Source organism: Hippocampus bargibanti, linkage group LG08 (assembly GCF_051943395.1).
Source record: "Hippocampus bargibanti isolate YZ-2025 linkage group LG08, ASM5194339v1, whole genome shotgun sequence".
Lineage (NCBI taxonomy): Eukaryota > Metazoa > Chordata > Actinopteri > Syngnathiformes > Syngnathidae > Hippocampus > Hippocampus bargibanti.
Genome location: NC_142741.1, coordinates 8,110,001 through 8,124,494, shown reverse-complemented (window position 1 = coordinate 8,124,494; position 14,494 = coordinate 8,110,001). Strand labels below are relative to the sequence as shown.

General features: G+C 40.9%; 1 protein-coding gene across 10 annotated transcripts in view; it reads right to left on the bottom strand.

The window, feature by feature from the left end:
- Positions 1-14,494, bottom strand: part of myo1b (myosin IB) — a 90,959-nt gene that overhangs the window by 27,600 nt on the left and 48,865 nt on the right. For all 10 annotated transcript variants that reach the window (XM_089003535.1, XM_089003538.1, XM_089003536.1 and 7 more), the window contains 9 exons: positions 13,098-13,201; positions 12,804-12,951; positions 11,881-11,999; positions 10,843-10,929; positions 9,812-9,877; positions 6,158-6,262; positions 5,010-5,072; positions 3,515-3,715; positions 252-478 (listed from right to left, as the gene is read on the bottom strand). In XM_089003535.1, coding sequence (XP_088859661.1) covers positions 252-478; positions 3,515-3,715; positions 5,010-5,072; positions 6,158-6,262; positions 9,812-9,877; positions 10,843-10,929; positions 11,881-11,999; positions 12,804-12,951; positions 13,098-13,201 — 1,120 coding nt within the window. The remainder of the gene's footprint in view (positions 1-251; positions 479-3,514; positions 3,716-5,009; positions 5,073-6,157; positions 6,263-9,811; positions 9,878-10,842; positions 10,930-11,880; positions 12,000-12,803; positions 12,952-13,097; positions 13,202-14,494) is intronic.

Here is a 14,494-nt window from a genome sequence, read left to right as displayed (position 1 = left end):
AGAGATAGCAAATAACAAGATAGCGAAATAGCTAGCTAGATAGCTGGATAGCTAGATAAATAAATCAAGAAATTTTCACACTAAATACTGATTACATACCATCGCCCTCCTGATTTGATCGCCGTGCTCGCGGCGAATATTTTGGGATTGAAATGTTAGCTTCCTTTGTTTCAAATGATCTTTCGTACATCTCATTTTTCTCTTATCTCATGACTCGCAATGACATAATCGGTTCAAAATGACGGTTCTACCGGATGTAGTTGGGGTTCTTGGTCTGCAGGTTCTTCATGAGGGTGCCCACTGATGCTTTGAACTGGGAACCGGCGGTGGGAGGTCTCTTCAGGTTGACTTTGCCTGGGTTGCCCTCGGGGAAGAGTTGCTTTATGAGACTGTGGTTGGCCTTATACATGGCTTGGGACAAGTCCCGATACAGGAGGTCGTTGTTCTTGTCCACAAAGCCTTCAACGCAGTATAACACCTTGATACGAGGAGGACAAAAAAATAAAAGTTCATTTTAGGGAATATCATCAAAGTCATGGCTCTTTTTTTAGATGACAAAAGCACCAATGTTTTTTTTTTATAATAAAAATCGACAATTAAAAATTCTTTTTTTGAAGTCTTTCAAACTAGCAAGTTATATTAAGTACATACGTAAGTAAGTAAGATTTATTTATATAGCACTTTTCACAGGTAAACCATAAAGTTCTTGACAAAATTTAAAACAGTCATAAAAACAATACACAAAAAAAAGCATCAAAAGCATGAAAATTACTCAAAATAACTCCCGACGATAAAACCTACATAACTTTCAATGTACACGTGAACGAGAATGTACGGGAAATGTCAACTATCACATTTGTTAGCCTCGAATGCTAAGTTACGAGGCCACAGGCGGAGCTCACTTATTGTTGAAAGACAACATTTTTTCTTTGACAATTAACTCATTCACTACCATCCCCAAATGTATCCGGGTATTGAAAAGTATGACGAGAAGCGCCATTCCCGAATTATTCAGGTTTTGTTTTCTTTGTTTTTTTTGCAGGGGGGTGCGGATCAAGGTCCGGTCCATCTTGTGTGTGAATTTCAGACCTCTAGTAGTGTTTGAAATAACATCTGCCAAGAGGCCCGGGGCGTACAACTTTTATGTTGGTCCTACAACTTTCAAAACGTCTCGCCCGGGTGGCCGACAACTTCTTCAAAAAAAAAAAAAAAAAATCAAAGCAAACGTTTCTTTTATTCAATAAAGCAAAAGCTACAAGCAAACCACTGCAAGACACTGGACTCCTCTTTCTAAGCGCCTTTCAAAACTTTCAAGTACACTTTCCAGTCATGGTATAGTCCGAAGCATGAAACAGGCTTCTGATTGGCTGCCGTGCCGAGTATGCAAATTCCCAAACGAAAAATCGTTTGCCAATTTGCCAATCATTACTGTAAAGTGTACTTGAGAGCTGAAAGGAAAAGAAGAGGAGTACTTGAGAGTAATGAAAGGCGCTTGTAGCAGACAAAGCAACGCAAACATTGCATGTGGCACCATGATGACAAACTAGAGCATAATCTTCAGCAAGGGATATTTACCACAAATTAACCAAGGGAGCATTTGTGGTAGGTATTTCCTTAATTAAAAAAATCCTTTATTCTTCGCAACAATGTTTTTTTTTTGCGATTAGTCATCTTATTATGTTTCAAGTTGTGAAAAATGGGGCAGGCAACTTTTCAGAGTTGTCTGCTCCGGTGTCCACTAACTTTTTGTCACGAATGTCAGACACTGCCTCTAGGCAATGTTTTTCCATCCCACGAGGGGGCAGAGGGCCCCCATTTCAAGCTTAGATAACTCCAGACCCATATTATTAGGAATACACTGAATTAATTAATTAATCCATTCATTTATTAATTAGGCAGATGTCAATGTGCATATTTGGTTGATTAAAATACTGTAGAACAATTTTAACTCATTCGCTGTCATTCCCAAACTTATTCGGGTATTGAAAAGTATGACATGGAGCGGCATTCCCGATTTTTTTTTGGGTTTTGGTTTTTCTTGCTGGGGCTGCCGATAAAGCGCTGGTCAGACCTCTGGCAATGTTTTTGTCTTCCAAGAGGGGCCATCATTTTTCTTTTTTCCATGTTAGCGCTTTGTTCCAGCTTCAGATGTTGTTACACCGCTATATACAGTAAAGTCTCGTTATATCGATATCGGATATATCGATAGTCCCGGTTATATCGATACTATTTCTATGTACGCACGGAGAAAATTACATGCAAACAGGGTCGGATATATCGATAGCCCCGGTTATATCAATATTTTCTCGGACTCCCTTGAATATCGATATAACGAGACTTTACTGTATGTAAATCAATACAGTGAGACCTCAACTTGCGAACTTAATTGGTTCCCAGACAGAGTGTGTAAGGCGAAAAGTGTGTCTCAAAAAAAAATCCCATAGGAAACCATTAAAATGGGAATAATTAGTTCCCGGGTTTCCATAAAATATACTTTTGAACTAAATAATCCTTAAAACTACACACTACATACATTATTCTATGTATAATAAATGTGCTATTTTATTGTAATGAAAGAAATACACTGCATTGTATCATAAAGTCACTTTATTTACATTTGTGATGGTCATTTATGGCTTGTGGTATGGCGTTGGAGGTCAAAGGGCATTGCTGTTTGGAAAGAGAGGCGCATTACATGAGGACTGTAATTAAAGAAATAAACTGTGCTGTAAAATAAAGTTTTATTTACCTTTTTGATGGTCGTTGATGGCTTATGGAAGGAGAGTCACCTTCCATAAGCAGCATAAGCAGCTCATGTATTTTGTTTTTCTACTCTCATTCCTTTCATCACTTTGCCGCTGTGAAATGTAAATTTCTCCACTGTGAGACTAATAAAGGCATATCCAATCCAATCCAATCCAATCCAATCCAATCCATAAGGACTGTTGGTAACTTAACCTGTGGTGCTGTTTGGTCGTGTGCTTCCGCTGAAGATCACTCCGCCAGCCGCGGTGGGTGTTTATTATGAAAATAGTGCTTATTGCAAGGTTTAATTTTCATAAATTTGACGTTTGTAAGTTAAGGTGTTTGTAAATTGAGGTCTCACTGTATTGCATTATATTTTGGACATCTGCCCCCATTTCAAGCTCTGATAACTCCTGACCCATATAACTTGGGAATTAACTCTTTTTTTCTGATGAAATAAGAGAGTCTAAGGATTCTTACGCAGCATTGAATGTTTATGTCATCCTAAAACTCAATATTCTGTGGGTCCTGCAATTTGAGTGAGAATGACAAAAACCCTGGCATTGGAGAGGACACATTTTTGCACATCGTCTGGCAGTGAATGAGTTAAAGTGGGCGGGGAAAGGCAGTATCATGTTTTTTTTTTTGCTATATGATACGTTTATCAGTCATAAATGCCTCAGTAAAGGAAATCAAATCTGCCATTATAACATAAACTAGTCAGAATAATTTAAAAAAGTGATTAGGAATGGGTAAAAGTGTCGCTAACCTTGCCGGCATAATGCTGGATACGGAAGCAACTGTGCGGCAAACTGTGGTCATTGAGGAACTTTGAATTCTTGCTCAGGCGACTCTCAAAATGCTGGTGATCAGCACACACCGTGTTCAGCTTGTCCAGGAAGGTGTCGTCCGTCACCGTGCCGGGACGGAGGCACTCCTCATCCAACATGGCCATGATGCCATTCTGGTTCTTGGTGGAGGGAAGACAAGAAAAGCAAAATTTGACATGCAGACATTTTTATAATAATAATAATAATAATAATAATAATAATAATAATAATAATAATAATAATCCATCTAATTTCTAAGTGCCTTTTAAAACCCTCAAGGTCACTTGACAGTCACAGGATCAGTTTTTCTGTGGGTGAGTAGCAGCAACCACATGCGGCAGCATTCACTCAACCCGGAATAACTCAAATAGACAGAAAGTTAGCGAGCTAGCTAATAGATAACTAATAGATAGCTAGCTAGCGAGTTAGATAGTGAATAGATAGCAAATATATAGCTAGCTAGGTAGCCACCTAGCTAGTTAGATAGCGAATAGATTGATGAGAAGTTTTCTTCAGCCGTCATCTGTACTTTTTGAAGGTGTCGGACGTTTCGCCTCCTATCCAAGAGGCTTCGACAGCGAACTAAAGTCTGACTGGTCGTATCGGCCCGATTTATATATCCTTAATATCCAGACATGGCGGCGGCGGACACAGCTATGGTAGGTCCCTACTCTCAGGTTGGGGGGGCAGAGCAGCGCAGGGATAATACTAGTGGGCCTCAATCGGCAGTACATTTGCACCTAAAAGCTCGCAACCACTCATTTGACGACAATGAGGTTAAAATCTTAGCAAAAGAACAGATGGTTTGAAAGGGGGGTAAAAGAAGCGATTCTCATAAAACAACTAAATCCTTCATTAAACCGGTCTGGTGGGGTGAGGTTCAATTTCGATCGTTCATACAATAGCCTGCTTCAGCAAAACAGGTTAGGCAACATTCGTAATGCTGATGAGGTGATACCGGTGGGAGTGGGGCAAATAGGCCAGTCGTTAGTCAGGAATGTAGCGAATAGATTGCAAACAGATAGCAAATAGCTAGCTAGCTAGGTAGCCAGCTAGCTAGTTAGATAGCAAATAGATAGCTAGCTAGGTAGCCAGCTACATAGCTAGCTAGGTAGCCAGCCTTTCAAAACTCTCAAGGTCACTTTACAGTCACAGGATCAGTTTCTTTGCGGGTGAGCAGCGGCAGCCACATGAGCCAGCATTCAACAGACTCTTTCCTATATATATATATATATAAAAAAAAAAAAATCTGAGTCTCACCCACCATGGGTGGTGTCTGTCCCCCATTTTAGCTCGGGTCCTCTACCAGAGGCCAGGAAGCTTGAGGGTTCTGCGCAGTATCCGTGCTGTTCCCAGCACTGCGCTTTTTTGGACCCAGATATTTCGATTGTCATTTATGACGTTGCCCCCCCCCCTATTGGGAATGGGACTTACATTCTCAATGAGGTCACAGATAATGGCGTTGTTGAAGTATTCAATGTTGGTCCACTCGATGCCCTGCGACAAAAGGAAATTAAGGTCAGAGTGAACAACGACTGCAATAAAGCGCAGAAGTGATGATTTGATAACAAGCCGCAAAATGGAACATTCCTCAGAACATGTTCTATGAGCTCGCTTTCCATTATATCTGTCAGCGAATAAATTCTGGGGGGTGGGGGTTTGGGGGGGGGCACTTCACATGAGCCTTTGAAAAGCTGGCTTTCAAAGCAAATTCAACCCAAATAACGTGGATCTCAAACCCGCAATGTTGGGAGCACAGCTTTGAGTCAATTTTGGTGATATGAGAGGCGGGGGACAAAGAAGGCGTGGCTTATCCCCACGGAGAGACTCCCTCCCGCCGACGGGCCTGGTGGTATTTTCCCATGCTGCACGCTGGAGAGCGGCCATAATATGCGCCGCCGTGTTTTGCAAGGGGGAAGGAGTCGAGCGCTCACAATAACGCTGAGCTTTGAAAACGAGCAGATGTTGAATGTTGACAGGGATAGGAGTGGGGTGATAGAGGCCATTGACCCCCCCACCCCCGCCGTTTGCGAAAATGTCGGTTATGCGCTGTTGAGATACAAATTTACTTGTGATGAGGGTATTCCGGCTCTTTTTAGAGAGCGGGTTCTTTTGGCTCAGCTCACTAAAAAGAGCTGGCTCTTTTCGCTCCCAAATGGGTCCCCAGGATTTTTTTCTCTCCCAAATAGCTCCTCAGTTTTATTTTTGATTACATTTATTTACTATCAAAAATAATGTACATTTATATGTACAACGAATTACAAATGCAAAACATATACCATATATTTTATTTTTAATTTATGTGGCTTTATTGATTTTCTTGTGTGAGTGTGTGTACCTGTGTAGTTGAGTAGGTGTGTGTTTGTGTCTTCGACCACAGATTATGTCCAATCACGTGCGGCTTTAAACAAAGGGGATGGGGGGGGGGGGGGGGTCGGCTCCCTAGTCGGCTCCCTATTAAGAGCCGGATCCCTATTAAGAGCCGGATCCCTATTAAGAGCTGGCGCCCAATTAAGAGCCAGATCCAGTCATTAACTTCTAAGAGCCAATTCGTTCATGAATAACACCTCACTAAAATTTACCTCTCTGACATACTCCTCCTGCTCCTCGCGTAGCGTTAGCTCGATGAAGATCTGCTGCAGCTTCTCATTGCAATAGTTAATGATGAACTGCTCAAAGCTGTTGTCCTGTCGGGGAGGGACAGATTAACTTTTTTTACATATTTTTCAACATGGTGATTTTTTGGGATTTTACTAAAAGGTGATCCTAAATATACAAACTAATGAAAGTCATAAGGAAGAAGTACAACGGCTAGGCTACATCCGAGTTAAAAAAAAAAAACAGGTTAATTTTCTTCTATTCGCGGGCTCTAAATGTGTGTGAAAGCGGACTAAAGTGAACCGGGGCGACCATAAACCTTATCAAAGCAGTCGGGCCCTCACGATAAAGCCACGGAATGTAGGTAACTACCCATAGATGCCGTTTAAACATTTACAGGCAACTATTTCTACTATCTTTGTGACGGCTTTATTTCCTGTATATGATAGCTGCCCATGTTAACAGCTGTTATTAAAGCGCTATAAAAATCAATATGTAGTGTATTGTATAATTATATATGCTGTCAATTATGAGCCATTAAAGGCGCTGCGTCACACTTCATGTCAGATGGCCTATATGTGCTACGTGCTGGGTTAGCCATTAGCTGCTAAGGCAATCAGCAGGTTTAGTTTAACACCCATTTGAGCGGAAGGACACGCAAGGTTTCTCAATGACAGGGAAATGGGAACATAGAGCAAAATAAATAAATATGTAAATAAATAAATAGATGAATAAATGAACATTAAAAAATAAGTCATCTGTTCCCTTTACAGAGAAACCGCAGTCACCTTCACCGCTTAATAACTCACTCGCGCATTGGATTGCAAAGCAAAGGCAAGTGGCAGCAGGCACAAGGCTGGATGGAAAATAATCTAAAATGACATTTTTGTCACATTATTTTTGTTTCCCGGCCAATTATTTTGTTATTTTTTTTTCGAGCAAGTATGCTAGCGTTAGCCTTTAGCGGCGTAATTAGCTTTAACATACTTGTTAAAATACACACGGAACGGAAAGTGGAGTTGTGTTCACCTGTTGAGAAATAACGTAAGCCCCCAACCCCCAATAAGAGAGTTTTTAGAAACAATTCAGAAGAAATGGGTCGAAGTAGGGGGGCACTCTGTTGGCAATGAACTTGTCCAGCTCACTGACTCATCATCAGTGCGGGGATAATGGAAAAGCTGTTGAGGAGGGTTCCTTTTCTGTCAGGCCACAAAAATACCATTGAAGCGCATGATTAGTCCCCATTTATCGCCATGCCAACCAAAGAAGTCATTGTATGCACACAAAGTAAATTTATGAGTAAATAGAGACATGATTAGGTGGCTATCTAGCTAACTACCTCCCTGGCTATCTATTTGTTATCTATTAGCTATCTATTTGCTATTCATTAGCTATCTGGCTGGCTAGCTGGCTGAATATCTGTTAGTGATATAGCTAGCTGGCTCTCTCTAGGCTATCCATTAGCTAGCTAGCTTTCTATCTATTTGCGTTACTTCTGGGTTGAGTGAATGCTGGCGCGTGTGGCTGCCGCTGCTCACCCACAGAGAAACTGATCCTGTGACTGTAAAGTGACCTTGAGAATTTTGAAAGGCGCTTATAAATGAAATGTATTATTATTATTAAAATGAAATCAATGACCACAAGGTGTGCAATCACAAAACGCAGCCGCTCAATGCGAGCTGACTGAGTCCGGATGTATCCAAAAACAGTACCCCCTACCCCCCCAGGCCTGATCTCCATCTTTGATTGTGACTAAGTGCCAACAGAGTGCAAGTTATGTCTTGGCTGATGCAAATGTTGTTTTTAATCATTCTTTTTTTGCATCTGGACAGCCACGCATGGCCACGCTGCACATCGGGAGCTCCCCCAATATATATATATATATATATATTTTATTTTAGTAAGCGGCAAAATTAGGAGGTGTGAGAGCATGCATGCGTCAACAAGCACAGCAAACAGCAGGCTGGTGTTACTTACTGCATTCTGGTGACCGAGACACGAGACAACAGGCAAGAGGAGAGGAATGGCTTGACAGTGAGTGAAGAAAACGAGCAATGGCATGGCAAAAACATGAATGTCATGAATTGGTGGGGGCGGGGGGTTGTATCGGTGGTACAGGATATTTGGTGCAACATTTATTTCTTAAGACCACTCAGCATCTTTCACGTGTTAAATAAATGATGATAAAATGTCAACGGATTTCAATGGAATGAAAAAAAGAGGCTGGGTTGACAGAATATTTCTTTTTAATACATTTTTGGGATACATTAACTCATTCACTGCCAGACGATGTGCAAAAATGTGTCCACTCCAGTACCAGGGTTTTTGTCATTTTCACTGAAATTCGAGGACCTGCAGGATATTGAGTTTTAGGACGTCATAAACATTCAATGCAGCGCAAGAAACCTTAGACTCTCATATTTCATCAGGAAAAAAAGTTAATTCCCAAATTATATAGCTCTGGAGTTATCAGAGCTTGAAATGGGGGCGGCTGTACAAAAGGCAAATGCTGCCACCTTCATGGAATGGAAAAAAAAAACATTCCCAGAGATCTGATCAGTGCTTTATCGGCACCCCTCCCGCAAGAAAAAACAAAACCCTAATAAATTCGGGAACTGCGCTCCACGTCACATTTTCAATTCCCGAGTAAATTCGGGTATGGCAGTGAATGAGTTAATAAGAATTCATGGACAAAATATAATTAAGATCAGTCTGTGATTGAGATATTTTTAGGCCAGCAGAGAAGGCTTTGAATGGTCGTGAATGAGTTCTTAATTTTTTTTAATTGAAATTATTTTTATTTTTTAACCAATTGTTGTGGTTGGTGTTATTTACGCATATAAATAAAAAAGCCTAAACAACAAGGAAACAATAACATCGAAGGAAGAATTTTTTTTACGCCAATCCACTTCATCTTTCAAATGTTATTTTCCAAAATTAAAGCAAATGTTTAATGTTGATGAAACGCGAGCGATAGTCAACCCGCTTTAACGAAGGAACAACGAAATCGGAGGCTGAAATGAAAAGATTTGGACCATTTAAAGTCAAATCAGTCAATAATTCTTTTGCATACCCCTAGAGGGAGCCTGTTATTTGCTAGCACATCGTAACAGTGACTGTAAATCAAGCAAAACTCATTTTCCATAACATAAAGACTAGAAAAAATGCATGAACACAGAAATATATAACAGAACATATTTTTTGTGTATTATAGCGATAATCCTGCGTGGGAAATTATTTTCTTCCTGTGCAACGTGACCAGAAATTTTGACATTTTTCGTTACATTCCAAAAACGCAAGTGGAGGACCCCCGTCCGGGGAATTTTCCACATATGCGCAGCACACGTGCAGGATCAATATTGATCAGTGTTTATTTTACTTCTTGGCGTTGAAATCAACGTTGCGCCAAGACTGGATTTCACTCCCGAGAGCAGTAAAGCTGAACTAATCCAATCTGAATATGCTTTTATCAGCCCACAGTTGTGGAGATAAGCTCCTCACAGGTTTGTCACCACTCGCGCACAAACAGCCCCCGGCGGGCAAAATCCTTTAAAGCCGATAAAAATAACGGATGCACGGTCAGATCGTGTCCTCGTCACACATGGATAAAAAAACAACAACCAGAAAAACTTTCCTACCTCGAATATCTCGAAGCCATAGATGTCCAGCACCCCCATGACCTTGTGGCGGGCTTTAGTTTGTGCCTGTAAGTGGACAATTTAGTCATTGTTAAAATTTTTAGAGGGCAAGCGGCGTGCAGGATTTTCTAGAATGTAGACAATTCCCCGTAGGTGTCAAAGTCAAGGCCCGACGGTCAAATCTGGCCCGCCAGATAAAATTATTTGGCCCCTGAAAGCAAATCAAACTTGTGAAATTCCATGCTCATCTATCAAGGTAGCTTGCAATCAAGCTAGCTTGCAATTGAGCTCGCTAGCTGTCTCTATTCAGCTAGCTGGCTAATCCCTTACATCACAGGTGTCGAATATGGCCTACCACATTATTTTATTCGGCCTGTGATAGCAAATCAAAATTGTTAAAACAATTACGGTCATCTATTGAGCTAGGTAGCGAGCTAATGATCAAGTTAGTCAATTATTGAGCTAGCTAACGATCAAGCTTGCTAGCAACCGAGCTAGCTAGCTAGCGATCGAGGTAGCTAGCTATCTTTCTATTCAGCTACCTGGCTAATTTCTTACATCACAGGTTTAAAAGTAAAGGCCCGGGGTCCAAATGTGGTCCACCACATCTTATCTCTAAACTAGTAAATAACATCACCACATTTTATTCGGCCTGCGAAAGCAAATCAAACTTGTGAAATTCCGTGCTCATCTCTCGAGCTCGGTAGCGATCGAGTTAGCTAGCGATGGAGCTAGCTAGCTCTCTTTCTATTCAGCTGTGTCACACTTATCGTCACTGTCAGAAAATACATTGCATCAGTTGCCGAATTGCAGACTTCAAATCGGTGTGACATATCGCCATCATCTACGATGGCTAATTTCTTTTGTTTTCAGACTTAAAATTGCTGAACAATGCATAGAAAAATCACACATGACACACAAAACGATCATTCCTGGAAAAAAAAAACTGATATCAAACACATCTGGACATGCAAAGTCATTCCCAGACAGCGACGAGACATTGTAAAATGGTTCGTAAGGAAGTGTCTTACTTTTATGCTTTCATTGATCCGAGTCACCAGCCAACTGAACAGACGGCTGTAGAGATTTTTGGCAAGGGCGTCTCGAGCGTAGTAGGCCTGCAAAAATCAATAAAATAGATTAGTAGAAAGATAAATAACTAAATAACTAAATACTGTATAATGCGTGTACGCATTATACTGCACGCTCTTCTTCTTTTACTTTTGGCTTTTCCCTTCAGGGGTCGCCACAGCGAATCAATATCCTCCATCTAACCCGGTTTTGTGCATCCTCTTCTCTCACATCAGCTGCCTTCATGTCCTCTTTGACAACATCCATAAACCTCCTCTTCGGTCTTCCTCTCGGGCTCCTGCCTGGCAGTTCAAGGCTCAGCATCCTTCTCCCGATATAGTCACTCTCTCTCCTCTGGACATGTCCAAACCATCTCAGTCTGGCCTCTCTGACTTCTGGCCTCTCTGACTTTCAGTGTGGGCGAGGCGAGGAAAGGAAATGAACGTTGCTAAAGAACTGGTAATCAACAATGAAAAAAAAAGGGATGCGCGTGATCCAGGTCTTTCCGAGAATCGAAAGTGAAGGGCGAGAATGGAAATGCTGCCCCCTACTGGAAGGGATAAAGCATTAAATATATATGAGATGTTTTTCCCAGGCCTTGTTTATAACGCTCACCCACACTTTAAGTTCCTTTTTAGGTAGAAAATTTTGTGTGTTATACTCGAATAAATACGGTAAATGAACAAGCAAATAAATACATAAAAATGTATGACTGAATAAATCAATACGTTATCGGGAATGGAAAAAAACGTCAACAAACGCGAGAAGACATAACTAGATGTTATCCAGAGTGAACCTGTGGACTTCTCTAACGTGACCTACAAATGAACTTCCCTCACGGAATACCCCTCATCAATAATTGAGAACTTTCGACACAGATGCGAATCGGCAGCCCATAAAATCCGTACGTGCTGAGGTTGCCGTTGTGACTGCGCCCGGGAGACGTAGCGTGGTAAGCTCGGCTTGCACGATTCAAACATTATCAAGTTCCCTCTTACCTGGGCCACGTTCAAGGTTGTGGACACTTTCTCCAATTTGGCCTCCACCGTGCGGTAGCTGAAGGCCCTTTCCAGCACAGTCTGCTCGATCCCCAGCAGCTCGCACATCTCTTTTAAATCTGCACAGCAAACAAAACGGAACGCATGCTCAAAAGTGCAAAGGAAATGGGCCAACAGTGACTTGAAAGTTGAAGCATGCTTCACCACCCCGGAGGCAAAAAACTGATTTGGTAAAAAATGTTAGCTTGTTTATCAACCACTGATTCCACTCCGATATGCTCCGTTTTTGGAGATAAGACATCTTTTGCATGTTTCATCCACAGTGGGAAAAAATCAGGCTACATATTTATAGATAGCAGCTATGAGGGGCTTGTGTTGACAATGAATCATTCAGAATTTTAGGCCACAGGTGTCAAAGTCAAGGCCCGCGGGCCAAATCCGTCATATCATTTTATTCGGCCCGCAAAAGCAAATTAGAGTTGTAAAATTCCATGGTCACCTATCGAGCTAGCTGACTAGGGTGGCTAATCACTTACATCACAGGTGTTCAAGTCAAGGTCTAAGGGCCCAATCTGGCCCGCCACATCATTTTATTCGGTCCGCAAAAGGAAATCATTTGTGAAAGTCCATGATGGTTGTTAGTATGAATCAAAATTTCAAATTGTCCCAAGTAAACCAAAATAACAGTCATTATTTTTACTTCAAACTTGAAAACTGGTCATTCATTCAAAAAAGACTAACACACTTGTTTTAGACTGTTGATTACAAACTGTTTTTGTATACTTCCTAAATTGTCATATTATTAATATCATTAAAACGTACAAAAATATTAGCAAAAAATGCAATTATATATCGGCACAGGCAGAAATGTGCAAAAAAATATCCAACATTTAACACAGCAAAAAACCTCCATGAACCAGTACCGTTTTTATCCTTCACGCGACTTTCATCGGCACCGTTGCACCGTGACTCTGGCTTGAACTCGATATTGCCAAGCTTCAAGACGGCTGCCACGAGCTCCAGCACCGTCTGCACCTCGTCCTCCATGAAACCCACAATCTGCATTGCGTTCTGGGGAAGGGAAGTAAAAAATAATAATAAAATAAAAAATGAAATATTGTCCGATGTGGGGAAGCTTTGACCCCAAAAGAATAGAAGGCAAGTTTTTTGTTGAATTTGCTTTCACACCACTGAAAAAAACAAAACAAAAACCTCACTTTGACCGTCCGGAAGCAGGCGGCGTCGTCGAGGCCGTTGACTATGGCGGAATCGAAGCTCAAGTAGTTGTACTTGCTGAAATCCCGATTCAGCATCAGTTTCTCTGTTACACACAAAAACCAGGGTGGCACATTGGAACTGACCAAGGAGTGAAGAAAAGCTCGAAGAAAGAATAACATGAATAAAAATGACAGATGGAGGAAGCAAAATTAAAGACATTGCATAATAACTTGATGTTAAGTGAAAGTGAATACTGACTGGAAATTTCACTAGTCCATTCCCACTTTTTTTCCTGAGAGTCAAATAAGTGAATCAGAATCACAAGGCATTTGAAGGACAACCGACACACCAGGACAAGATGAATTCATAATTTGTAAAATCACTTCAAATGACTTCTACTGAGCGCATTTTACAAAGATTCCACCGCAGATAGCTATATTTTAAGTTTTAAGACTTGCGCTGAATATTCATGAAGTCTTGTTGATGACGATGCCCTAAGTGACGTCACAGAGGGAACGCCCCTGACCAAGAAAGCGACACACAATGCATTTTGGGTACTTTTTTTCATCTGGAAACACAGTGTTGATTGACAAATTAGAAGGAAAACTACATAACACAATGGTGAATCATTGTGTGTCACAGGCAATTGCGGTAACACGCATAAAGAAGGTGTAAGTTTACATAAATTCCAAGCGGACAAATCAGCCCATTTCCAAAGGCGCTGCGTGCCATCATGTGTATTTTCTGGGCGCTTGGAGTCCAGACAGCTCGAATTGATACGGAAGGACTTCTTTAATCGATGACAAACATTTATGCTTTCCTCTACAGAACTATTTGAATCATATTCAAACTGGATGGATTTAACTGGATGAGTAACAAGAAAGCATCTTCTCCGAATCTGAACTCTCTGAAGCCATTGTTTTGATTCTCGAGCAAGGCCGTTTGTGAAGGAGTATCCTGGAACAAGTGGGCGGGACTTTCGGAATCACCCCAGTTGCGAGCTCATTTTGTGGCAGTTTTGGGACACTAAATCATTGTTATTGGTGTTTTGCATTTGACTAAAAATATCAGCCTGCGTGTTTTGGGTATTTGAGATGCGATAAAACGTTTTTCTGATGTCAGTTAGGAAACAAAAAAATGGTTGGTTGTTCTTTAATAGTCCCACAATGACGAAATTTGCAATCTACAGCAGCAAAATCAAAAGTTTGTTTTTAAAGATAAAACCAAGGATTCTATGCATAATAGAAATGTCAGAAAACTGAAATGCATAACTGCATTTTTTTTTCATAAAATGCTCATATTTATGCACTATTGGAATAAAAAAGGATTTGGTGGGTATGTTCAACAATGAAATAAAATTTGCTAAAGTGAAAAGTCCTCTATTGTGAAAAATGCC